Source organism: Syngnathus typhle, unplaced genomic scaffold (assembly GCF_033458585.1).
Source record: "Syngnathus typhle isolate RoL2023-S1 ecotype Sweden unplaced genomic scaffold, RoL_Styp_1.0 HiC_scaffold_157, whole genome shotgun sequence".
Taxonomy (NCBI): domain Eukaryota; kingdom Metazoa; phylum Chordata; class Actinopteri; order Syngnathiformes; family Syngnathidae; genus Syngnathus; species Syngnathus typhle.
In genome coordinates, this window is record NW_026872063.1 from 39,965 (window position 1) to 63,786 (window position 23,822).

At 41.1% G+C, this 23,822-nt stretch overlaps 4 protein-coding genes across 5 annotated transcripts; 2 read left to right on the forward strand and 2 right to left on the reverse strand.

Annotated features, from left to right (window-relative positions):
• The first annotated feature begins 763 nt into the window (after nt 1-763).
• On the forward strand, nt 764-9,445 carry LOC133148759 (unconventional myosin-XIX-like). Of its 2 annotated transcripts, none has more exons than XM_061271688.1 (24): nt 764-987; nt 2,200-2,350; nt 2,517-2,665; nt 2,790-2,903; nt 3,036-3,168; nt 3,229-3,298; nt 3,369-3,471; nt 3,551-3,647; nt 3,714-3,790; nt 3,851-3,941; nt 4,194-4,359; nt 4,514-4,587; nt 4,666-4,787; nt 5,017-5,130; nt 5,213-5,389; nt 5,494-5,631; nt 5,711-5,818; nt 5,888-5,958; nt 6,022-6,101; nt 6,594-6,742; nt 6,838-6,967; nt 7,691-7,776; nt 7,858-8,172; nt 8,252-9,445. In XM_061271688.1, the coding sequence occupies exons 1-24, from the start codon at nt 958-960 to the stop codon at nt 8,363-8,365; spliced, it is 2,859 nt and encodes a 952-aa protein (XP_061127672.1). In that variant the 5' UTR covers nt 764-957; the 3' UTR covers nt 8,366-9,445. The 2 variants fall into 2 exon arrangements, with proteins under 2 accessions (XP_061127672.1, XP_061127671.1); XM_061271687.1 differs by having other exon boundaries at nt 765-987; nt 7,846-8,172.
• Nucleotides 9,072-11,126, reverse strand: LOC133148765 (zinc finger HIT domain-containing protein 3-like). The gene is made up of 5 exons (XM_061271698.1): nt 10,341-11,126; nt 10,104-10,135; nt 9,963-10,022; nt 9,799-9,900; nt 9,072-9,702 (listed from the first exon to the last, which is right to left on the reverse strand). The coding sequence occupies exons 1-5, from the start codon at nt 10,409-10,411 to the stop codon at nt 9,506-9,508; spliced, it is 462 nt and encodes a 153-aa protein (XP_061127682.1). The 5' UTR covers nt 10,412-11,126; the 3' UTR covers nt 9,072-9,505.
• A 1,359-nt stretch (nt 11,127-12,485) lies between these two features.
• On the forward strand, nt 12,486-17,528 carry LOC133148764 (vitamin K epoxide reductase complex subunit 1-like protein 1). The gene is made up of 3 exons (XM_061271697.1): nt 12,486-12,837; nt 13,767-13,876; nt 14,830-17,528. Exons 1-3 carry the CDS (start codon nt 12,647-12,649, stop codon nt 15,051-15,053), a joined length of 525 nt encoding a protein of 174 aa, XP_061127681.1. The 5' UTR covers nt 12,486-12,646; the 3' UTR covers nt 15,054-17,528.
• A 1,526-nt stretch (nt 17,529-19,054) lies between these two features.
• LOC133148772 (beta-glucuronidase-like) lies at nt 19,055-23,627 on the reverse strand. The gene is made up of 12 exons (XM_061271706.1): nt 23,364-23,627; nt 22,957-23,142; nt 22,700-22,881; nt 22,428-22,570; nt 22,066-22,253; nt 21,842-21,994; nt 21,578-21,756; nt 21,373-21,519; nt 20,921-21,005; nt 20,661-20,837; nt 20,451-20,586; nt 19,055-20,278 (listed from the first exon to the last, which is right to left on the reverse strand). Exons 1-12 carry the CDS (start codon nt 23,622-23,624, stop codon nt 20,124-20,126), a joined length of 1,992 nt encoding a protein of 663 aa, XP_061127690.1. The 5' UTR covers nt 23,625-23,627; the 3' UTR covers nt 19,055-20,123.
• Nucleotides 23,628-23,822: the final 195 nt, after the last annotated feature.

Below are 23,822 nucleotides of genomic sequence, written 5' to 3' on the forward strand. Positions count from 1 at the left end.
TTAATAAAATAATCTGAATAATCATAGCCTACAAGATTTGCTAGATGAGGACAGGATATTTCACTGCAAGAAATGTGCATCATGAGTTCCCCTGGGCTTGCAGCGCCTCAAGCCGTCGCCATGGTGACAACGCGCGTACAGTCCCAGCAGATTGCTCTCTCATCGCAACCAATGTTTGCAACCTCCGAGGCAGAAAAACAATCATGCCTCTCGTCACACTATGACGCAAAAGGAAACTGAGTGTGAGCACTGAAATTTCCATCGATTCATTGTTGTTTTGATTTTAGTATAGAATATTGCGCGAGAGCAGTCTAGACGCCTGGCGCCACCTTGAGGTTTGCAGAAAGAAGTAGCAGCAGCAGCATGAGCAATTTTTGTCGAGGCACCTATCTGTATGGAGGTAGATTAAGGTCAAAAGTACTTGAAAAACACAAAACTAGTACTTAGATAAATAAATCTTGAAAGTGGAAATAAACGTGTTGAGCTTGAAAAAAAAATCAAGATAAAAATACTTGTAGGAAAAGTTAAAAATAGTTTTGCTTCGCTTTGGTAAATCTTTTGAATAAACAATTTATTTCTAGGTTTCACCTCCATTTATTTATTAAGTTTTGACGACTTCTTTTTCATCTAATAAATCGAAAGTTATGTTTTTGTAACTGCACCACACACTCCACTTCCATAGGTGGCGATAAAGTACTAAACGTGGTTTGCTACCCGCCCTAAAAAAAAAACACAATCAAGAGAAGGAGTCACCACATGCGTGACGTCATAAGAAGGCGGGAATGAGCGTACTGTACTTCAAGAGATTGGAAGACGGGCTGGAAAACAAAACTATACGGGAGTTGCCCTTGAAGAAGTTGTCAGCATGGCAAAAGTTCGAATTCGTTGCGAAGTGGAACTGACAGTGTTTTAACAACCTAATAGTGTTTATTACAACTCTTCGTCTGAGCCCAGGCTATGAATTCTATGAGCAATGGCGGTGGAGCGGTAAGTTTTGGGATAAAACCCGGAGTTTCAAAAAGCTTTATGAGAAAATATTCGCTCGTGACTGACTTTGATTCGTTATGAAGGCACTGTCAAACATGTCAATACATTCGAAGTGTTGTTTTTTTAAGCGAGGAATTTGAAGTCAAGCGTCTGTCAAATGGATCAATACATTAGAAGTGTTATTCCTTTAAACGAGGCATTTGAAGAAGCAATTGATCCAAGACGATACACGAAAATGAAGTTGCTTTATCACTCTAAAATGGTGGTTCGTTATTCCCATTGAGGAATGTGAAGTGGGACAAGAGCAACAGCAGCATGTCAGTGCTTGTAAATGTGGCGTTATCTCTCCGCCGTCCTCGCCATTAGTTGCTTAACTCAGTGGTCCCCAACCTTTTTTTGCGCCACGGACGGGTTACACGTCAGAAATATTTTCGCGGACCGGCATTTATATAAATAAATAATACATTTATATAAATAAATCAATAATATAATTATAATAAATATATAAATACGATTAAATAAAATGATACGACTGACATAAAAACAAGTACAAATGACAAAAATAAAACTCACCATTACGTTGAATTAGTGGGAGCACTGAGTTTGTTTCTCAGAAACGAGCCGGTCCCATCTAGACGTAATCGGAGACAATGACACCCGAAGTGATTAAAGTTTGTCTTTTATTCCAGGATGCTTGGTCTCCATGTGTTGAAGCAGTTATGAATGCTTCATTGCCTGGTTAGCTAGCCTGTCGCCACATATTAGCTTTGCGGGCTCGACTGGGGAAACATGTCACGTGACCGGGACGAGTGTCTTGACCTGAATTAATTGATCGTCGATATTTTTTTTTTTCCTTTTCTGTGGGGTACCGGTCCGCGGCCCGGTGGTTGCGGACCACTGATCTCGCCTGTCTTAAAATGTTATGAGGGATTTGAAAGTTGAACTTCTACCCCTGTCCACACATCTAATATGATGTTGACAGCCCTGGCTGCACATCCAATCCATGTGATCCTCAAGGGACAGGCTGAAGTGAAAGTGATTGACTAGATTAAATGGGACACTTTTACTAGAGGGATTATGTACTGTAGGTAAATCCTTGACCCATTAGCGTCTGCTCAAGCAAGTCACTTTGTAGGAATATAGAATGTGATCTACATCTTTTACATGGCAGTCATCATCAAACTTTCTTTCTGGTTCACTCATTCCCTGCAGGTGCAAGGATCGCTACAAAAGGTTCCTTCAAAGGATCAGTGCCTCACAGACTCACTCGAGGATGAAATTCTTGCCTTCCTCATTGATGATGAAGCCCAGTTGCACACGTATGACGATCTCACCAAAGTCAATCCTGTGACACCAACAACCGGTAACAATAGCTACAGTATATATTTATTCAAGCGTCTGCAGTAATGCATCGTAACTACAGTGAATCATTCCAGACTGAAAACCTGCTCAACCTATCGGGGCATTCAAATAAATGGTGCAGCACATTTCCTCACGCCTAATGAGACCTATTTTCGTCTGTGTGATAGTGCTGAGATGCCTGCAGGCCAGATACAGCGTGAAAGTATTTTACACCCATGCTGGCTGCACCTTGGTGGCTCTTAACCCCTTCCAACCTGTTCCTGACCTTTACTCTTTAGATGTAATGAAAGAGTATCACCATGCTCTCCAGCTCAAGGTATTTACATGCACACAGTGACACGGAAGCAGAGGTGTGGTGTTATTATAATTACTAATAGCTGAGTGACCTTAAAAGTGTGGAGTTTTAAAGCATATTGACAGATAATTTTTCTTTTCTCAAGGAGCCTAAGCCGCACATCTTTATTGTGGCAGAGGAAGCCTACAGGAATGTTCGGGGCCAGTTGGGGCCAGTGGACCAGTCCTTGGTGATCAGTGGGGAGAGCGGTGCGGGAAAGGTAGACCTTTTGTGATGAGTGGGATTGTGGATGAAGAAGGAATTGTGATTTAATGCACCATGCAACATTAGTAGAAAGTGGACAGAAGGTAAGATTGTATCAAGCTTCAGTCTTTTCTAATTTTTTTCACAGACATGGACTTCTCGTTGCCTGATGAAATACTATGCCACAGTGGCAGCCTCCTCATCAGTGGTGGAGAAGCAGGACACTGTAGAGAGGATAGAGAGGAGAGTGCTGGACTCCAACCCCATTATGGAAGCTTTTGGTATGATCGCGGCCATCTTGTTGGCGCGGTACACAAGTAAACATTCCGCCTTCCATGCAGGCAACGCGTGCACACTTCGCAACAACAACAGCAGTCGCTTTGGAAAGTACATCCAACTCCAACTTGACAGGTAATTTACATGAGGCACCTTTACGAATGTCAAGAAACATTTCGACCTGTTTGTCTGTTTTTATATGTAGGTGTCAGCTTTTAATAGGAGCATCTCTGCAGACATATTTACTGGAGAAGACCAGAGTTGCTTACCAACCAGCTAATGAAAGGAACTTTCACATATTTTACCAGGTAACGGCATATAGAAAACTTCCGAATACTGTTGTAGAATTCACAAATGCTTAAGAATCGTGGGCATTTTGTGTTTTAGATGATGAAAGCAGCTACCAAAGAGCAGAGAAAAGAGTGGAAGATGCCCCAAGGTCACCACTTTGTGTGGCTGCCAAATGTGGAAAAAACAATTGAGGGTAGGTATTTTGATATATTTACATGTTGGCATCCCAAGTGACAGCTGTGTATTGAATGTCTTGCAGAGGACTGTTTTCAAGAGACACTTGATGCGATGGTCCACCTGCGTATCGATAGAGAGAGGCAGAGAGAGATATTTAAGGTAATCTTGCTTTTGCTCTGAATATTCGCATTGTTCTCAATATATTTTTCTATGCTGTAGATACTGGCAGGTATTCTGCATCTGGGGAATGTGGAATTCTCAATTTCATCAGATGAATCACAGCCATGTGACATACAGGAACAGTCCAAAGGTATTTCTCATGAATATGATATGCAGGTGCATCCCAAAAAATGGGAATATCTTGAAAAAATGTTTTTCAGTTGGAAAACTTCTGTTTTGTTGATTGATTTTATTGAATGTTGTGGAAAAACATTATTTTAGATTGAAACTAACAATTTGAAATTCACATATTTAGTTTGATGTTGAGTCTGTACAACATGTGTCAAACAATCAACATTTTTAAGATGTTCAACTTGATTTGAGACGCAACTTTATGTTTTAGATTCCTTGCATCGGGCTGCTGAACTGTTGCAAATCCCTGCTGAGGTGCTTCAAACATGTCTAATTGTGAGGACATTAAAAGCAGGGAGGCAGAGTGTACACAAACCCTGTTCTCAGTTAGAATGCTGCGTGCGGAGAGACTGCCTAGCTAAAGTCACCTATGCCCAGTAAGAAGAAGCAGTTGATCATCAAAAAAATACAGTAAACACACCCATTATGCTGTTTGCGTCCAAGACCTTTTGTCATCAAACTCTGTTAAACCATGATATCTTTTTGTGGACAGTAAACACCAGTAAGAATGTCGCTTGTCTTTCTCCACAGATTATTTGAATGGCTCGTGACCTTTATCAACAACAGTATTTGTGCCGACAAATCCACCTGGTTCAACTTCATAGGTACATTACTCCCTGGTCCGTTAAGAAGGCTTCATTTATTTTGCTTATCATTTTGCATCTGTTTTGTTTTCTGTACAGGTGTGCTAGATGTGTATGGCTTTGAATGTTTCCAGACTAACAGTTTGGAGCAGCTTTGTATCAACTATGCCAATGAAAAACTCCAGCAGCACTTTGTGACGCATTATCTACGGGCTCAGCAGGTACAAATAATTATTTTGCCGTACTTTCGTTTTGCTTTTTCTTATACATATATTTTTAAATAAAATACATTAGAATATTCCTATCTAAGGTGCTTATTCTCAGTTAATTTTGGGCAAGCGTAACTCTCAAACCTGGCCATTGTTGCTAGGATTATTAATGATCTTTTACATTATTAAATTTTGTATTAATGTTTTGCGCATGTACGTTATTTTTCTTCCCCCTCCCAAGGAAGAATATGTGTCTGAAGGATTGCAATGGTCCTTTGTAAAATACCAAGATAACCAAAGCTGTCTGGATCTCCTCGAAGGAAGCCCTGTTAGTGTGTTTTCTCTTCTCGATGAGGTAATTTTCTGCCATTTGGTTCCTTCAATATTTTTCTTTCCCACAATAAAGTACAATTTTATTAGCTGCCCATGTGTCTTAGGAGAGTCGTTTAAATCGAGCCTCGGATGCCAAAGCGCTCAGGATTCGCCTAGAGAAGGAGCTTGCAGACAGCGGCAACATCAACTGGGATAAATTCAGCAAGGTGCCACACTTCACTGTGGCCCATTATGCTGGCAAAGTCAACTATAAGATAGAAGGCATGGTGGAGAAAAACAAGGTGCGTTTGGCATCGATGTACATCATGCTCTACTATTTGTGCCTAACTCAGGCCTTGGATGGCTAATGTCACTCTCAATTTGTGTGATCATTTATGTGTTCCAGGATCCAGTGGCCCCTGAGATCATCAGTCTGCTTCAAATGTCAGATAATTGTCTGCTTCATGAAATTTTCACAGAAAAGGTAACTGAGAACATCTCAAGCAAGGGGCTCAGTAAAGTCACCGTAGTCTCAAAATTCAAGGTAGGAGTAGATTCAGATGTGAAGATGACTCGTGTTGGTGTAAAGCGGGGAAATAACACCCAAGTTTTGGTGGTTGCAGAACTCTCTGGAGAGCTTAATGAACATCCTCCACTCCACAACTCCTCACTACACTCGCTGCATTAAACCCAATTCAGACTGCAAGCCGTTCATCTTTAAAAAGGAAGAGGTACACCTGGAGAGGACAATGAAGTTCTTTTTTATGTGAGAGAGAAATGTTAATATTGTCTGTCGACAGGTGACCATGCAGTTGGAGGCTTGTGGGATTGTCGAGACAATACACATAAGCGCTGCCGGCTTTCCTATAAGGTAAAACGGTTTCTCATATCGCTCTCATTCCTGTGGTTTATTGATCGATATGTTTGTTCACAGAATTCCGTTCAAGTGTTTTATACAACGCTATGGATGCATACTGACACACTCGAGTTCCAAGTCCGAAGCTCAAAATCCTGGTGAGTCCAACTTTTTACTGAATCAACCAAAGAAAAAAAAAAAAACATCGTTTGGCATGTTTATTACTATGGGCCAATGGTGATTTTATTTCCTCTCTTTAGGTCTTCTGGTTTATTCTCCTTTCCCCCCCTCACTAGCGCGCTTAGTTAATCTGACCCTCAGTTCTCTCCTTGGGACATTTCACTCGCATAAAAACAGGATTGTCTAATAATAAAAAAATTCAGCTCCTTTTGAACTTTCCAGGTAAATGCATGCATTGTCTGGCTGTCAAAGCTTGCTTTTGTTTAATGCTGTTAATCGTGCTGGGATTTCTGTTTGTTTTAACCCACTGTCCAGTATCTATAGTGTCCAACATTTTGCAGTTGCATGTCTGCAGGCATGATTTGAAATATGTGTAAGAGGTGTCGATAAATCATTTGCGATGCTTCTTAGTGTTTTGTGTGCTGAACACTCTTTATTCTCAACGTATTCTCCTCTTATTGTGTAAAAAGCGAAGGTAGGCTGTGAAAAGGAAACTGATCTGCAGGGGGTGCAGAGGCTCCTTGGTCTGGTGTTTCAACATCCAGCACAACATCTTAGAAAGGAACTCAAATCTTTGGTGCATTGTGGGAAGACCAAAGTTTTTCTCACCCAGTCAATGGTGAGTAATTAATAAAATAACTTCTCCAACAGAAACTTCTTATGCCTAGTTTGTCATTGGATGCTCACCTATTTATTCCTGGGTTTGGCCAACAGTTAGACTTACTGGAAGATTGGAGGAAGAAGATTCTTTCTAAGTGCGCTTTCTGCATCCAGTGCTGCTGGATACGCTACCAACGGCGCAAACGTCATGAGCGGCGACATTCTGCTACTGTAATCCAAGCAGGTACATTTATAATTCCTTCATGAGCTAAAGCTACATGTGGTCCCTTGGCTCTATTTTGCCCCGTTTGACCTGGCTGTCTGGACAAACAGGAATCAGCGGGAAGCATCTTATCATCCTGATTAGCCCGTCAGAAGCAGCAAAAAGTCAGACACAACATTGGCCCGCCTGATAAACATGTTTTTTCCTCTAGAATAATCCGACTGTAAACTCTAGACAAATTAAACCCATTCTGGATGGAACGATTAATCTAAATTCAGGTCGAGTTTATTTAGAATATGTTTACATTCTGTGTGTTTTCCGTCTTAGGGTAAAAGTAACATTCATCCATCCTATCCGCATTTAGGGTTGTAGGTTGGCCTCGTGTGGTTTACTAGCTTCCCCCACTAGGTGGAGCAATAACACTGTAGTGTGGTACACTGATTAGTAGAATATCCTGGCACAGCACCCAACAAATATGTGTATTTTTCCTGAAATATTAAGTCTTGTCTAAATTCACGTAAAAAAGTTGCTTGGGGTGAAACCCTTAAACAGTTATTGTGTTGTACAAATAGTTCTGTTGTTCCAGCTAATCTGAAAATCATTGATTGAGGATGTCAGTTAGATAATTTCTGTATTTGTGGCGGCACTCGGTTGATTCAAAGATTCAGAAGCTCACTTGTGCTAGATATTGCTGTAGTTTCCAAAAAACAAGTACTTACAGCTTGATTTGTATGCTTCTTGCAGCGGTACGTTCTTGGCTCGTCAGGAGACGGGTCCAGAGATGGGACAGAGCTGCAGCACTTATTCAGAAATCCTGGAAGAAGTGGAGGGTGAGATTTGACAGGCCTGGGCCTCATGTTAACTCCAAACATTTGATGATTGTTGGGTTCTCACCTCAGGCACTGCTGAAGTCATTGGCTGAGGCGGAGCTCGATGACGTAGAAGATCTCATCATGCAGGAGGACCTGCCAGAATTAAACGCCATCATCAGGGAACGGGGCTCGGTGCAGCTGTCCAGCCTCCAGGAGCCCGTCACAGTCCGGGGATGGCCTATGGGGCTGGTTTTGCCCTCGCCTCCGTCCATCGCTGTGTCAATGAGGACCACGGCATTTCATAAGATGATGTCTGTGGTGGCTTCTCTCAATCTTCCATCCAAGAGAGGAGAGTACAAGGTGGAGACCAACCAGAACACGCAAGGGATCGCCTCCATTCGGGCTCAACCCAAGGCGAGGAAGCCTCCCTATATTTTCTTCTGTTTGGTGTCTTCAATTGTTCTTACAAAAGTACTTTTCAACCACATTTCAGGGATCCGTCAAACTGCACTGCCAACAGTCGCCCCTGCTTTACGCAAACCGGCAACCAGAGATGAGGAGTAATGTGACTGGCTTCAATGAAATCCTGTTGGAGAAGACGCTCTAAAGTTTGTAAGCCGACTTCCATGAGTAAGGTGCTTTTGTGGAAATGTCATGTGACACAGAGAAATTTGGTCACATTACTTTTCAACATTAGGTGGCTTTTCAATGCAGTAATCAGGTTAAAAAAAACAAAAAGTGCCCTTACATATCTGGGTCACAGGCTAATAAGGTATTCTTGCTACATGGTGCTGCTAACTTAGAGCCACGATTCTCCAGAGTGGCCTTTGTGACTTAAATCATTTATACTTTAAGGTACTTGTGTACATATGACATGATTTAAGGGAATGTACATGGCAGGGCGTGCAGACCCACTATTAAAAAAAATCAGTGCGAAAGATTGTTGACAAAAAATTTCTGCATAGTGGGCTTTCAAGCTAAATTCAAAGGCACTACTTAATTCAACCTTCTCTGAAGAAATGATTAAGAACGCATGTCTAATTTTGTATTTTGCACTTTAAGAGAGTAGACATTGTGCAAAAAGTACAGAAACGCTGAGCAGTTGGACATGCATTGAACATTTTACTCAACGCCAAAGCCCGATTTCCCTAACTTTGGACACTAATGACAAGCACTATTGTAAACAGATGAATATTGCCTCTTGAGGAAAATTTATATATTTTTTTTTACTTTTTCCTTGCTTTGAGTCATGATCAATGTCGTTATCACCAACGGCCTGCTGGTATTAATTACTGAATAATGAAAGACTGACATACACACCAAATATCAAGATATATTTTTTCTTGTATGCTGCAGAACCAAAGTGGGTATATATATTTCTTGCACATCAAATGCAGATATTGCACATTCCAACATCACCAAACAAATCACGTGATCAGGGGGAAAAAAAAGAATCACAAGTTGTTCATACTGCTGCTTTCAAATATGCAACCCATGGGAATGTTTGGAACTTGTTTCATCCATCTATTGTAAAATATTTTGGAATATTGTGCCATTTACTAATGCGCGCATGATTCATAGAAGAAAATCTAATTGTTTATATTTCTTCGCCTGCTTTTGTTAATGTGAGGTAAGGTATAAAAATGGAAATAATTGATATATAAAAATAAATGACATTATAAAATGACCCATGTGTAACATTCCTGATTATGTTTTTATGAAAATCCTTCTCAAAGTAAATACAACTTTACCAGTCCTCACTGCACTCCTCTGGGTGGGCTTCTTTTTCTACAACCTTCAAACATCGATCTGAAAACTCCACAAATAAGGGCTCCTGCATAGCTGCCTTCATTGCTGCTTCCTTGTGGTCTACACTGTCTATGCGCCTTAATAATTCTCTTAGGTGGGGATTACAAAGAAGATCCTTAAGTTCTTTTGATTGACCTGTGGAATAATACATAGGGGACTATTAATTGCATCAGACTATTTGAAAATAACATCTCAAGTAAGACAGTGTGAAATAATATCTTCAGTTCATACCTAACAATTGAAGCTTCGCTAGAGGGACTAGATCAGCAATGTCCTCTTCAGGAAGAAGATCCTCCACATTCCACTTGTCTGCAGGGCGTGTGTCTATGTTTCCTTAAAAATAGTGTTATTTTATTATTATCACTCTGATCTTAGAGATATTTAGTGGAGCATACCCGTATTGACAGCATCCTTTGTTCCATTGGGTATCAGCTGCTTAACAGGAAGGCACAAATCTGATGATGCAAGATCAAGTATTATTTTATTGATCAATGGCTTCATTATTTAAACAGATTTACAACAATGCTTCTCCTTACCTTTATGCTTTTTGTAGCAGGAAAGAGAACAACTGAAAGGAGAAATTAAGTTTATGCATTGTTGATTTAATAACATGCAGATATTGATAATATTAGCACTGCGAAAAAAAAAAACATTTTCCAGTTTATAATGTTGGATTGTTCGCAGTGGCACTTGTAAACACGAGCCAACCAAGCGAGGAAGCACACACGTGTTTAACAAGTAAAAACATCTCGCACTTATCTTAACGTACTTACTATCTTATTTCGCAGACGGGACATTTGTATTTGGGTGTTTGCTCGTTGCACACTTTACATAGCCGCATCATGATACAAACAAAGTAAAATACAGAATGTTAGCGGAGGCTATTTACTGAAAAGAAAGCTACACGAGGCAATAACCCGGAAACACTTATCTATTTCCGGCCACCATGCCCTTCACAATAAAAGCAGAAATAACTCGTGTTTTGTGAAAGCAGTACAGCGCTTCCGATACAGTAATTTTTTAAAGAATGTGGGGAAAAATACATCTTGTGAATTTCTCACGTTTTTTTTAATGCAAACTAGTTCGTTGCACAATTTTAACCGCTGTTTTTGTTTTTTTAATTAAATGTTGATGTCCATTGTGTAGTAATCTACATAAAACACATTTTGCTGTGTGTGTAGTCTATTTCAGACTTTAAGGATTTTTTTTCATGTAAGACACATTTTAAATCAACATTCAATAGAATAGAAACAAACTCAATCCAACAACATCAAGTTTATTCCAATAAAATACATTAAAATATCTTATCCACCCAAGACATTTGTCTTTACATATGGATCAAGCACACATGGGTGACCTACTTTGCTCAACACAAACACCTCTTGCACAACTGTAATTTGAGATGATCAGATCCTGTCGTAGAGGATGAAGAGCGAGAGTGACAGAACTGCTGTCAAGCGACATGTGATTGGGCATGTTGATCACTTAAGTTTCTAGGTCAGGAAAGGAAGAGACTCTTGGCCACAGTCAACATTAAGCATACAGCATGGGGTCCAGACCTACAGGGAAAGGAAAAAAAAAATTAGATTAACCCTCGTGTTTGTCATCATTCCTCCAGTGGATGTAATCTGAATTTGTATTTAAAATAGGAACATGTCACTAATGCAGAACTTTAGTAAATATTATTAAATCACATTCAGCCCATTGTATTTCTCAGCAAATAACTAGTTTACGTAGGATAAGATAAAATCGTGCTTGCAGTTCATCAATTTTGTATTCATAGCCTAGCAGTGTTTTTAATACAATTGCACATCATGACAATTCGAGGTTACTAAACTGCACGTATGAACTAGTTTGCAAATCGGGAAGAATTTGTAGTCCCACCTCATACGACGGTATGCTCGGTTACAGCTGTACTTTGTTTTTCATTTGACTGGTTTGCGATTATAACATTTTTTTTCAACCTATAAGTGGTTTGTTTTCATACAGAGACCTTCTGACGTCATGTACTAGGCCACATACGTTAAAGCCACACTAAAAATACCAAAACGAAAATGAAGGTTCTGTTGTTGTTCACTTGGCAACGGGACTGCAACAGACGCAAGGCCATTAATTATTTTTTTTTTGAATCCCCCACATTTAACAGTAAAACAATTCTAACCTGTAAACATTCGAGAAAGCGATTCCGGAGACATCAAGAAGACGAGCTTTTAGTTCTCCTGCGTTTCATCTCGCTGTTGTAAAATTTAGTGGCTATCTTCCTTTCGTGTCCAGAGGGGGAATGGCGATTGGTATTGAGCTCCGTTTCTTTCTTGGACCTTCCTTTTCCACCGACGTGACACGAGTATTCAACTAGGTTATAATAATCATATTGGTCGTAGTGGGCCTCCTCAAAAGAAAACAGTGTTTCAACATCGGCCGCCATTTGTGCAGGTACGGCGATCAGCTGTCGGTTGCAGTAACTAGTAAACACTTGACGTCACGCCTGTGTTTATATACGCCGAGTCACGTGACTCTCGTTGGCTCAAGTGACAGAGCAAACGTTGCGCACCGTCACTCACTGTTTGAATTTGCATAAAATGAGAGGAACAAGGTAGCTAAAATATTATATAACATTTATAACGAAATGTTCAAAAAATAACACTGCACATTATTATTTTTTAAATTCTTTTTAAGCGGCTGTGCATGCAATAAGAATACGTAATTAACAAAATATCGTCATATTGTAATTGTTTTAGGAAAACGTAGACGAGAAAATTAAGAAAAATACTCTTGTGGAAATACAAAAGACCATAAATTGTTGACTAATTAGCTGTATTATTTTTGTTTAAAAATTAGTTGTTAATCATAAATTATTGCTGAATATTTTTGGAAGGTGTATTTCTATCTCCTCGCTCGGTACGCGCTTCCGTGCTGGCGTGCTTTTGTTCTGGGACCGTACCCAGGCGGCGGCGGCTTCGGCGTGTCCCGCCCCCTCGCCGTGTGGCGCGTCCTGACGCCTTTCCACGTCGCAGTCGAGTCCTCAGGCGAGCGAGTTGCGTATGTCTGCGTGTCTCCGGCTAGGCTCGTCGAGGGAGTGATGGCGGCGCCCGTCCTGAGAGTGTCCACCCCGCGCTGGGAGAGAATAGCCCGGCTCCTAGTCTGCCTTCTGGGCATCCTATTGTCCCTTTATGCGTTCCACATCGAAAGGGAAAAGGCCCGGGATCCGACATATCAGGCGATGTGCGACGTCAGCAGCTCCATCAGCTGCTCCAGAGTGTTCAGCTCAAGGTAATTTGAATTCAGCCGAGGGCGCTCACGGTGGCGCTCATCGCTCAATGAATGTGACTGCTATTAAAGCAAATCCGGGCCAAAGCTTTTTTGGCTTAACGCTACCCCCAAAATGCTCCGGCTAGCTAATTGGTTTAGCTTAGTGACTGCAGCCTTTATTTTAGTCATCGCGCCTAAATTAAACCCATGGATAGCAACGAGCTATCTTAGCATGAAGCTAACTATGCTCTATAAGCTAACTGCCCGGTAGTTATCATTTACTCCCTCTTGACCCTTCTGTATTTGTTCATTTGTCTTATTCCACACCGTCGCATGTGTACGCGGGGACATTAATCAGTCCAAAAAAAGAGAAGGTTTGGCTGGTGCAAAAGTTTTCCTTCTGTTTCACTGTGATGTTTTGATTCTCATCTGTCTCACTGTAAATCCTTTAAATGTCTCAAACTTTGTTGCTCTTATGTTAGCTGTCTTTAGCCGGTTAGCTAACGTTACCACCCACCTTTATCATCTGCTCACCTTACGCCTCTTCTCCTCTTTAAAAGCATTTCCTCAAATCTACAGTACAGCTGCTCCTTGAGGGTTCTTTTCCCATTGCATAAATCACATGTACTTTACCCAGTCAACCATTGAAATCGACATTTATTGGTAGTTTGAAAGTAATTCCACCACACAACTGCAAATAAATCCAGAAAACCCCACCTAGTGACTATTTCAACGAATCTCTACACTACACAAATAAAGTTGGAATGTAACCAGTCAAGCCCTTGCCTTGCGTAATTTAATGAATGTTCCAGTTACGCTGGGACAATATTAAAATATTGTTAACCACCCTTTAGTGGTCATGCCACAATTTATTGTTTTCTGCTGTGTTGTATGGACAATGTTTTACCAAATGGAATTATATTTGATTCTATTGTTTGATTGTTTTTTAGGTGGGGTCGAGGATTTGGACTCTTGGGCTCCATTTTTGGAAATGACAGTGTACTGAACCAACCCAACAGTGTCTATGGAATAGTTTTTTATGCTTTCCAACTCCTTCTAGGTAAGCAGACACGATTACCATCACAAATGCTTGCTTAGTATCTGTGACCATTCCATAAAAAGTGCCAACTCAGTTAAAGCTGAATGTCACGGCTACTTCTGACTCACTTGTCTCACATGACACTCCAATGAAATTTAGTGGACATTAAGCCATTCTTGCATTTTAAGTTGTGGGCACATTTTAATGTGGCTATCAAACTATTTTTAAAGGAGTTATAATAAGTTACAGTAAGTCATCAATAATTGATTAACTTCAAGGAAGTGATCAATTTGTACATACACACTGCCTTCAGTCACCATTTGTAGAATATTTGACACACTTGTCTAGTTGAAATTTGAGTGACCTGCATTATGTGTGCCAGGCATCTGTGGTCAATTTCAGTTGACAACAAGTGGCAAAATGGCCGCCCCCTCCCGCCATGGATGAAAACAGGTGGATTTTGCCTGTTTAATTCATATTCCACAAACGCAATATTCATCGGAATGACATGTTTCGACTGCACAGAACGTATTAGGAAAAAAAATGCAGGCTTGATTTCCTTTTTTAGTTAAGAATCAAATGGGGGGCACCTCCTCCATGCATACACTTGCACACACATGTGAGTCGAGTGCACAGATTTGGGTGTGTACTCGGTCCGAGAACCAGCCTCAAGCGACAAAGAGCAAATACTCCCATCTTTAACTTGGGCTCCAGGTTTGTTTTGTTTACAAAGCTACACATAGCCTCTCGTTCACATGATTCATCAACAGATATTATTTTAACTTATTCCGGTTTTCGAAGATGCTTCTGTTAGTCAAGAACTTATTTTTTTTCACATTAACAATCACGCTTTGTGTTGTATTTATTGTCAGAATGTGTTTTGGAAAAGCTCAGTGGATATGAAATAGCCTTTCACGCTAGCCTAAAAAAAAACTTTGTTTGAATCTTTTTTTTGTGTATTTGCATTCCTCTAGGAATGACCGTTAGTGCGGTGGCTGCCGTCATTCTGATGACCACATCCATTTTGTCGGTGATGGGCTCGCTCTACTTGGGCTACATTCTCTATTTTGTCCTGAAGGATTTGTGCATCATCTGCATCACCACGTATGCGCTGAACTTCATTCTCTTCACCCTCAACTACAAGCGACTGGTATACTTGAACGACCAATGGAAGCAACTCCAACCCAAGCAGGATTAAAGCTGTGTGAGCACAGCAAAAAAAAAGAAAAAAAAAAGTGACACAAATAAGAAATGTGACTGACTGAACATTTGACTTGCCACCAGGAGACCTTGCTTCCAAATGTTTATTCTGCTGTGTGTTCACAAAAAAAAAAAAAATGAAGACATCTAAACTACATTTTGGGCCTGACACTTCTCGAAAAGGATTCAGAAGCAGGAGGTAACTTTATTTTCTAGTGGTTTCAAATTGTTTAAACTTTCTCGTCACACAAGAACAAGGCGCGGAGGGCGGAACGCCCACAAGCAAGTCCGGAGGGCGGTTCTCCGCTTCTCAAACAAGAAGGATCTCTTATGAGACAAGCGCGGCAGATGCACTCAAAAATGGTGAATTCCAAAATCAGCGCTGGCAGATAAGTCTTGAAATGTCAAGTTTGGGGGGCACGAATCAAAAATGCAGAATTGTTTTGTTTTGGCCCTTCGTGTTTACACTTTTCAGTAAGCTTTTTCTTTTAAGGACCACTCAAAGTGTGTGCAGATGGGTCAGATTGATTGTTTGACCAATTGTGTACCTAGCCGCTGAGCAATATTTCCACCAAGATTGGTTGACAAAAACACAGGAGGGTAACTTCAAATGTGTGTGTGGGGGGGGGGGGGTGAAGAAACTCAAATGTGAAGCCGCAGACACAAAACGAGAAGGTTCTTTTCACCATTACTGTCTGTTCCCGCTGAAAAACGTACGTGCCTAAAGCATTATAATTCGATTTATTTTGAAAGCAGGGGCACGTTTTGACCACTACTTTTGCTTGTTGAGTTTCCTGTCAACGGTCTGAGGCTTTATTTAAATTTTTTTTTTTTTTTTTAGGCTCACATTTTTTTGTAACGTAACATACCAGTCGAGTGTTACTCCCTTCTCGAGGCTCGAGCGGTAGCAGAGGCTGCTACACTGTGATATAGTGTCAATTTCCAGTGATGATGATGCTACCCGGCGGAGTTACACTTGAGTTGCCGGACAAACAATTGCCAGGAATGTTGTGTTGACTCAAATAACAGAAGCAAAACCAGTCGTTGGAACTCCTCAAACAGCGACGCAAGCCATATGAGGGCCAGCGAGTCGGACAGGTGAACACTTTCAATCGAGTAATAATTGGAAAAGCAATCAAGGTGAAATTTATAGTATGCTAGCACAAGTTTTCGATTCTTTCCCCATTTCGACTTCGGAGTGTGGCCTTAGGACTCCTTTGTACAGTCCCACTCTACAACCTACGGGTTAGCCACAGGATAATTTCACTACTATAGCGAGCCAATTTAAAAAATGGGATTTAGAGCATGCTATGAGCTGCTTTTGTCAAATGGATGGACCGTATTTATTCAAGTCAAACGATAGCAATGGGTTAACCTTTTCAGTAATGTGCTTCCTGAAATAACTTTAATTGAGTGTACTGCAATCTACCCATGTTGCTGTCTAAGGTTTTTCTGTTCTCATCATCCTCAAGCGGAATGTCATTTGTATCAAAAAAAGATCAAACTTCAAACAGAAGTGACGCTTTCTATGCATTGATGGAAACGCTATCCCGGATAAAACCAATGTAAAACAAAAAGGTGGAATGTTTTGAAATTCACTTGGTGGCTATCATTCCCCAAAAGCATGCAATCTTTATGTTATGTGCACAGTCCAAATCCTCACTATTATTTTCTGTCAACATGTGATCACTCCCACATTTTTTTTTTTATATAGTATACAAAAGTATACAATAGTTCATTTGACATCACAGTTAGTGAGCAAGGTACAAGCATGGATTCAGATGTTTAAGCTATTGGACTGTAAGGGATTTTTTTTTTTTTTTAATAAAAGGAGGAAACTAGGTCAGTGCTTCTCCATTATTATTATTTTTTGAGTGAGGCACTGAGGATAACTGCCATGTTAGTTGCATCACCAATGTCAACTTAAGTGCCTTCTGTTTGATCACCAGGCCTTGAGCCAAAGATGGGCAAGTGATAGCCTTTCAAATGACTGATGTAACAGGCACTTTCATTTGCCTCCCTGATAATAGAAAATTTGGCAAAATTGGCACCCCCAAAATGACCAATCAAGCAAAAAGGCCGTTTCGTTACACCTTTAAATGTTCACGTTTTGTTTGCAAGGGAATCACTTTCATCAAAAGAATTGTAATGTTTCTAATTTTAATTTGCTGTATGGACTGTTAACGTGGATAGTTTTAGTCATAAAGACAACTTGATGGGTGGATTGCTGGGAATCTGTCTTTTTTTTTTTTTTTGTGGAGAAAAAAAAACTTACTGGGTTTGCTTCTGTATTGCCAAATGTGTTTTAAAACGCTGTATTTTCTTACTTGGAAAAGTGTTACAACCAATTGCAGGAGGGTGTGTTAAAACTTCAATTAAGGGAAAACTGGATGAGACTGACTTGAGAACATTTAAAATTGTGGCACTGTCACGTAGAAATGAACAACCATTAAAACATTCCCTCTGAAATCGAGTTATTCGTCTTGTCTAAAAAGTTTTTTTTTTTTTTATGTAGGCCTTGGCTTACATCAGTGCTTCTCAAATAGTGGGGCGCGGACTAACAACATTCAGGACATGTGAATAATGGCAAAAACAGTGTAAACAAATTCAAGAAGGTGTGAGGAGCAGGATGTTATTGCACAGTAATGTCTCTGAGACTCCTGGTCTTCAGATGCCACGCTGTCGCCATCTCCTGGTCAGCTAGTGAAATGCTTTTGCTGTTTTTTTTCCCTCTCAATTAAAACAAATCAATCAGCCAGTTGGTTTTCTTTATTTAATCTCTGATATCAGACAAAACCAAATTGTGAATCAGTCACCTAGGCCAGTGCTTCTCAAATAGTGGGGCGCGCCACCCTTGGGGGGCGCGGTGCTATTCCTGGGGGGGCGCGTGTGACCCTGGGGAACAGGCTTTTTTTTTTGGCAGTACTAGAATAAAGTGTAATTGCGCGTTTACTACAGCAGGGGGCAGTGGCGCTCTCATTGTTACTTCTGTCACGTTTGCGACAGTGCAACATTTTACGACTTACAAGACAAGTTAGGATAGTCACGGTGGGGAGGGGGGGCGCGAATAGTTTTCTTCTTGCTAGGGGGGGGCGTAACAGAAAATAATTGAGAAGCACTGGGTTAAATAAAGGTTAACTTAAAAAAAAAAAAAAAAAAAAAAAAAAGTGAACCCTGAACTTTGAACCCGCGGTGACCCCGTGGTGACCCCATGAACCCGCGTTGACCCCTGGGTGACCCCGTGGTGACCCCTGGGTGACCCCTGGGTGACCTTTGAACCCGGAAATTTCAACTCTAGTTAAAAATCGAAAATGTGCACATGACCCCGTGAACTTTGAACCGACCTTTGACCCCTGGGTGAACTTTGAACCGTAAACTTTGACCTTTGACCCCTAGCTAATTACGTTTTTTTTTTTTTTTACACCGGCATAGCAGAACGATCCATGGTCTTCAGATGCCGCGCTGTCGCCATCTCCTGGTCAGTTAGTGAAATGCTTTTGCTGATGTTTTTTTTTCTCTCAATTAAAACAAATAAATTAGCCAGTTGGTTTTCTTTATTTAATATCTATTATCAGACAAAACCAAATTGTGAATCAGTCACCTAGGCTATAGCAGAACAAACAATCCATGGTCTTCAGATGCCACGCTGTCGCCATCTCCTGGTCAGCTAGTGAAATGCTTTTGCTGTTTTTTTTCCCTCTCAATTAAAACAAATGAATCAGCCAGTTGGCTTTCTTTATTTTATATCTGATATCAGACAAAACCAAATTGTGAATCAGTCACCTAGGCTATAGCAGAACAAACAATCCATGGTCTTCAGATGCCACGCTGTCGCCATCTCCTGGTCAGCTAGTGAAATGCTTTTGCTGTTTTTTTCCCCTCTCAATTAAAACAAATCAATCAGCCAGTTGGTTTTCTATATTTAATATCTGATATCAGACAAAACCAAATTGTGAATCAGTCACCTAGGCTATAGCAGAACAAACAATCCATTCAAGATTCAAGATTCAAGAGTTTTTATTCGCCATGTTTGAGCGTGCCAAACAAGGAATTTGACTTCGGTAGAAACACACCCTCTGTTCAACATTTAGGTGACTAACAACATTCAGGACATGTGAATAATGGCAAAAACAGTGTAGACAAATTCAAGAAGGTGTGAGGAGCAGGATGTTATTGCACAGTAATGTCTCTGAGACTCCTGGTCTTCAGATGCCACGCTGTCGCCATCTCCTGGTCAGCTAGTGAAATGCTTTTGCTGTTTTTTTTTCCCTCTCAATTAAAACAAATCAATCAGCCAGTTGGTTTTCTTTATTTAATCTCTGATATCAGACAAAACCAAATTGTGAATCAGTCACCTAGGCCAGTGCTTCTCAAATAGTGGGGCGCGCCCCCCTTGGGGGGCGCGGTGCTATTCCTGGGGGGGCGCGTGTGACCCTGGGGAACAGGCTTTTTTTTTGGCAGTACTAGAATAAAGTGTAATTGCGCGTTTACTACAGCAGGGGGCAGTGGCGCTCTCATTGTTACTTCTGTCACGTTTGCGACAGTGCAACATTTTACGACTTACAAGACAAGTTAGGATAGTCACGGTGGGGAGGGGGGGCGCGAATAGTTTTCTTCTTGCTAGGGGGGGGCGTAACCGAAAATAATTGAGAAGCACTGGCTTACATGAATGTCTTAATAAATGTCTTGGTTGTGAAATCTGATTGGACTCAATGGTCAGTGTCTATTTTTTTATTTCTATTTTAACATCAATAACCTTTTGAAATTAAGTGCAATCAGTATGTATAAAATCAGACTTTAATCAAGCTCTTACTCCTTGAATTTAACATTTTCTTATGCAATCACACATTTAAAAAAAAACAAAACATAAAAATGATGATCACCGAAGAAATTTAAAGCACGAGCATAAGGCTGATCACATTGTTGACAATAAGATTGCCCCTGGCCTAAAGTGGAATGTATTTTGTATATAGCCCTTAATTACAGAAAGATCTCAAAGAGCTTTCCATGCCCATAATAGACAGATATTAACAACATCCTCTGATCATTAATTTGCAATGAATAGCGCTCACACGAGCCCGCAAGGATATTTGGTCCAAAAAGGTATCTTACCCGTTTCATTTGCCAGTTTCCAGTATCTTTCCTTCAGGATGAACGCCGCAGCTTTGGGTTGTCTCTGCCTACTGAAGACACCTTTCTTGTTGCCCACCACACGTGTGACTCCTGCAAAACACAAAAGTTCAAAGAATGGAATGCGGAAAGAAATGTACAGATTTTATTGTACAAAATATTTTGTTGTTAATTACAATCGCAAGACAGTATTTAAAACGAGAAATTGATTTGATATCGGCGTTGAGAGACGATACTCCTGCACTTATGCTGCCTTCTGCAGTACCTTGTGTAGTCATGAAGTCGGCAAAGTTCCAGATGAGTTCCCCGACGACATACTTCTTCCTCTTCTGGTCGAACACGTTGTGGTAGCTTTGCAGGACCGCATTCTGGTACTCTTCAGTAAACATCATGGGCGGGTCCTGCAGACAGCAGACAGAAAGAAATCTTACCCGAGGGCTTGCGACAACACGTTAGTCACATTTGGCTTCCTCACGCTGTGAAGGCCTGGCACCGTGTCTGCTCCATATTCACTCTGGATGATGGGCTTCTGGTACTTTCCGTACCAGTTCTCAAACTGGGTGTCGAGTTGGATTGGGATGACGTCCAAGTGGCCTGGATCGTGGTACCAGGAGAAGTAACTGTTCACACAGATTACGTCCACATAGGGTGCCTAGGCACAGGTTCATTATAAGTATTAAGCAACTATTGACTCCAAAAAATGATTCCCAATATGCGTCGGATAATAAAACTCACCCCTCTGTCCCTGGCATAGTTACTATCTGTGATATAAGTCACAGGCCGGGTCGCGTCCAAAGCTTTAGTATGGGTTATCAAAGTCCTGCGGAACAAATTGAATTCACATTTTAACCTTGAAAATGCATCAGAATCACGGGACTAACATACAAGTTTGTATGCTGCATGAACTTCAACGCAAACATTCAAATGCCCACGACATATAGGATTCCTGCTGTTCCTCAAACACGCCCGTCTTCTTTGTTCCTTTGGGCGTCGCACTTTATAGGATTGCTATCCAGCCTCTGCAGACCTTGCTAATTATCTGACCATCAAGTGCGTTGCAACAGGGTGACGTAGAAAGCATGCAGGACGCCGGGCCTCGAGGACCCGGAATTGCCCAGCCCTGGTCTACGGTCTCGAAGCCAATCAAAGGAGGGCATATTTAAAAAAAGAACAAACAGAAAACTCACTTGAAATAGAGTTCAGCAGGAGGCATCTCTGCTGCTGGCTCATTGGCTACTGACCACATGACCACAGAAGGATGGTTCTTGTCCCGCCGCACGAGCTCATCCATCACGTCCAGATGATGGGCCAGGGAGGTGTTGCCAAAACTCCGACTGTCAATGAGCAACTGTTTTATTTCCCACATGATGGACACAACGGATTTGTACCTACATGTCTTTGATGCCAACCCCCGGGCATTCGTCTATGACCACGATGCCGTGGCGATCGCACATCTGCAGGATCTCCTCGGCGTAGGGGTAATGGCTGGTGCGGAACGAGTTGGCCCCCAACCATTTTAATAAGTTGAAGTCTTTGACAGTCAGGGACCAGTCGAAACCTTTACCTCGAATCTACAATCCAGATTGGAATAGAGAATCCACATACGGGAGAAAAAAATCGGTTGTGCTAATGTGTGAGTCCTCAAGTGGTTCTCACGTCAGAGTCCTCATGCTTATTAACCCCGTGGAAATAGAAGGGCTTGTTGTTGATGAGGAACTGGGTGCTCGTGACATGGACAGTGCGGATGCCAACTGGTAGAGTGTAGATATCTTCATATGTTGATCGTTCATCTGCTGCCATTAAGTGAACCTTCATGTGGAATTAAAAAAAATATATAACACACAGATCATTTTGCTGGCTGGCAAAGTGACTTAACACACCTCCAAAGAGTAAAGATAAGCTGGATTGTCATGCATCAAATATGGCCACCAGAGTTGGACATCAGTGAATTTGAGCAGTCCAGATGACTCGCTGGAGGAAGCCACACAGTGACTGTTTTTGTCCATTAAAGTGACTTTTATGGTGGCTTCAACAGCATTTTGGACTGATATCTTGTACTTGACAAGACCTGAAACAGAGAATTCCATCACAGAACTGCTATTGTGATTATTATTGTTGTTATGAAATATTCTTTTCTTCCTTTAAAGGAACAGTATGCAGAAAAATATTGTGTATATTTTTTCAAGAGTTACAGTAAAAAAAATGGTTAAAATGAAGTTTAAAATAATAATAATAATAATACCTGTGCTATCCAAGAAGTCCGTCACCACTGTGATGTCATCGATATAAACTTTAGGGGTAGTGTACAGCAATACAGGACGGTGAATCCCAGCATAGTTGAAGAAATCAAAGTTGGTGTTTTGCACAAAAAACCCATCAGGATACCTGTGGAGGAATTATAGATCCAAGTAAAGATGAAAATTTATTTCAGCAATTTTATTCGACTGCTAACAATCATTGTGTTAGGTCAGCACATCTGAGGAAAAAAAAAAAAAAAAGTCTGAGTGGGCTTACTTGGTGGGGTCATTGAAGTACTGGATGGTCCCAGGAGGGAGAGTCTCCAGAGTTAGTGTGTTGTTGACCGCGATGGTGATCCTGCAGGGACGTTTCGGGTCCTCTCGGATCACGCTGCCTATGTCTGCCTCGAAGGGAAGATGGCCACCGTTGTGTTGGGTCACTTTCACCCCGTTGACCCACTGGAAAATGATAACAGATTATTAACGCACCTCAACAGTGAAGCACACAAAAAGAACCGATGTATTCATGCTTACCACCACTGAATAATAATGAGCGCTACCCACTCGAAGAACTACTCTTGTCCCTTCATCTGTGACCCAGCGGGAAGGCACCAGCACTTCTCGCTCGTACCATACCCAGCCAATGAAATCTCGTAGTTTGGGGTCTTGAGTAATGTCGTTGAAGCTGGCGGGAACAGCCATATCGATCACGGGTCCAGTCTATCACATGACAACATGGATAAACACATAAAATCTAATGAGGTCAAAGTCAATAAAGAATTACAATGTCATAAGTTGCATCCATTTGTGGCCACCACGTTTTTATTTTTATTAGAAATGATTATTTAAATATTATGATTTTTTACGCCTTCTTTTAGCATTGTGCTGCAATTTCAGAAATTTTTCATGATCTTCATCAACAGCAGAATAATGACGCTCACCTCAGCCAGGCGACTTTTGTACCAAGCCTTCTCGAAGCCTTGATTCCTGTTTGGTGACTTGTCCGCTCTGAAGCTCCACAGCCCGCTCAGGTCTTTCACCTCCCGAGATGAAGACTCCCTGGGGAAGAGCATTCCCGTGGCCAGCAGACAGAAGGAGCCCGGCAACACCGCACAGAGACATAGGTACCAGAGCCATCTGGATCTTCCTAACGTAAACATCTTCAAACTTCCATGGAGCCACTTGACAGGATGTGACGTCATTTGTTGTAACCGTCTAAGTAAACCGAGTTTCAGGCGCTTGCCATCCGTTCCGCTTATCAAACGCAAAGAATATCTTCCCCAAATAATAATAAATGGATATCCATAGCTAACAATTATTATTAATCAAATGATCTTGGGTGAAACGTAGTTTTTGGGGAAAAAATGGAGCAATAATTGTTTATTACTGTTTTGCAATCA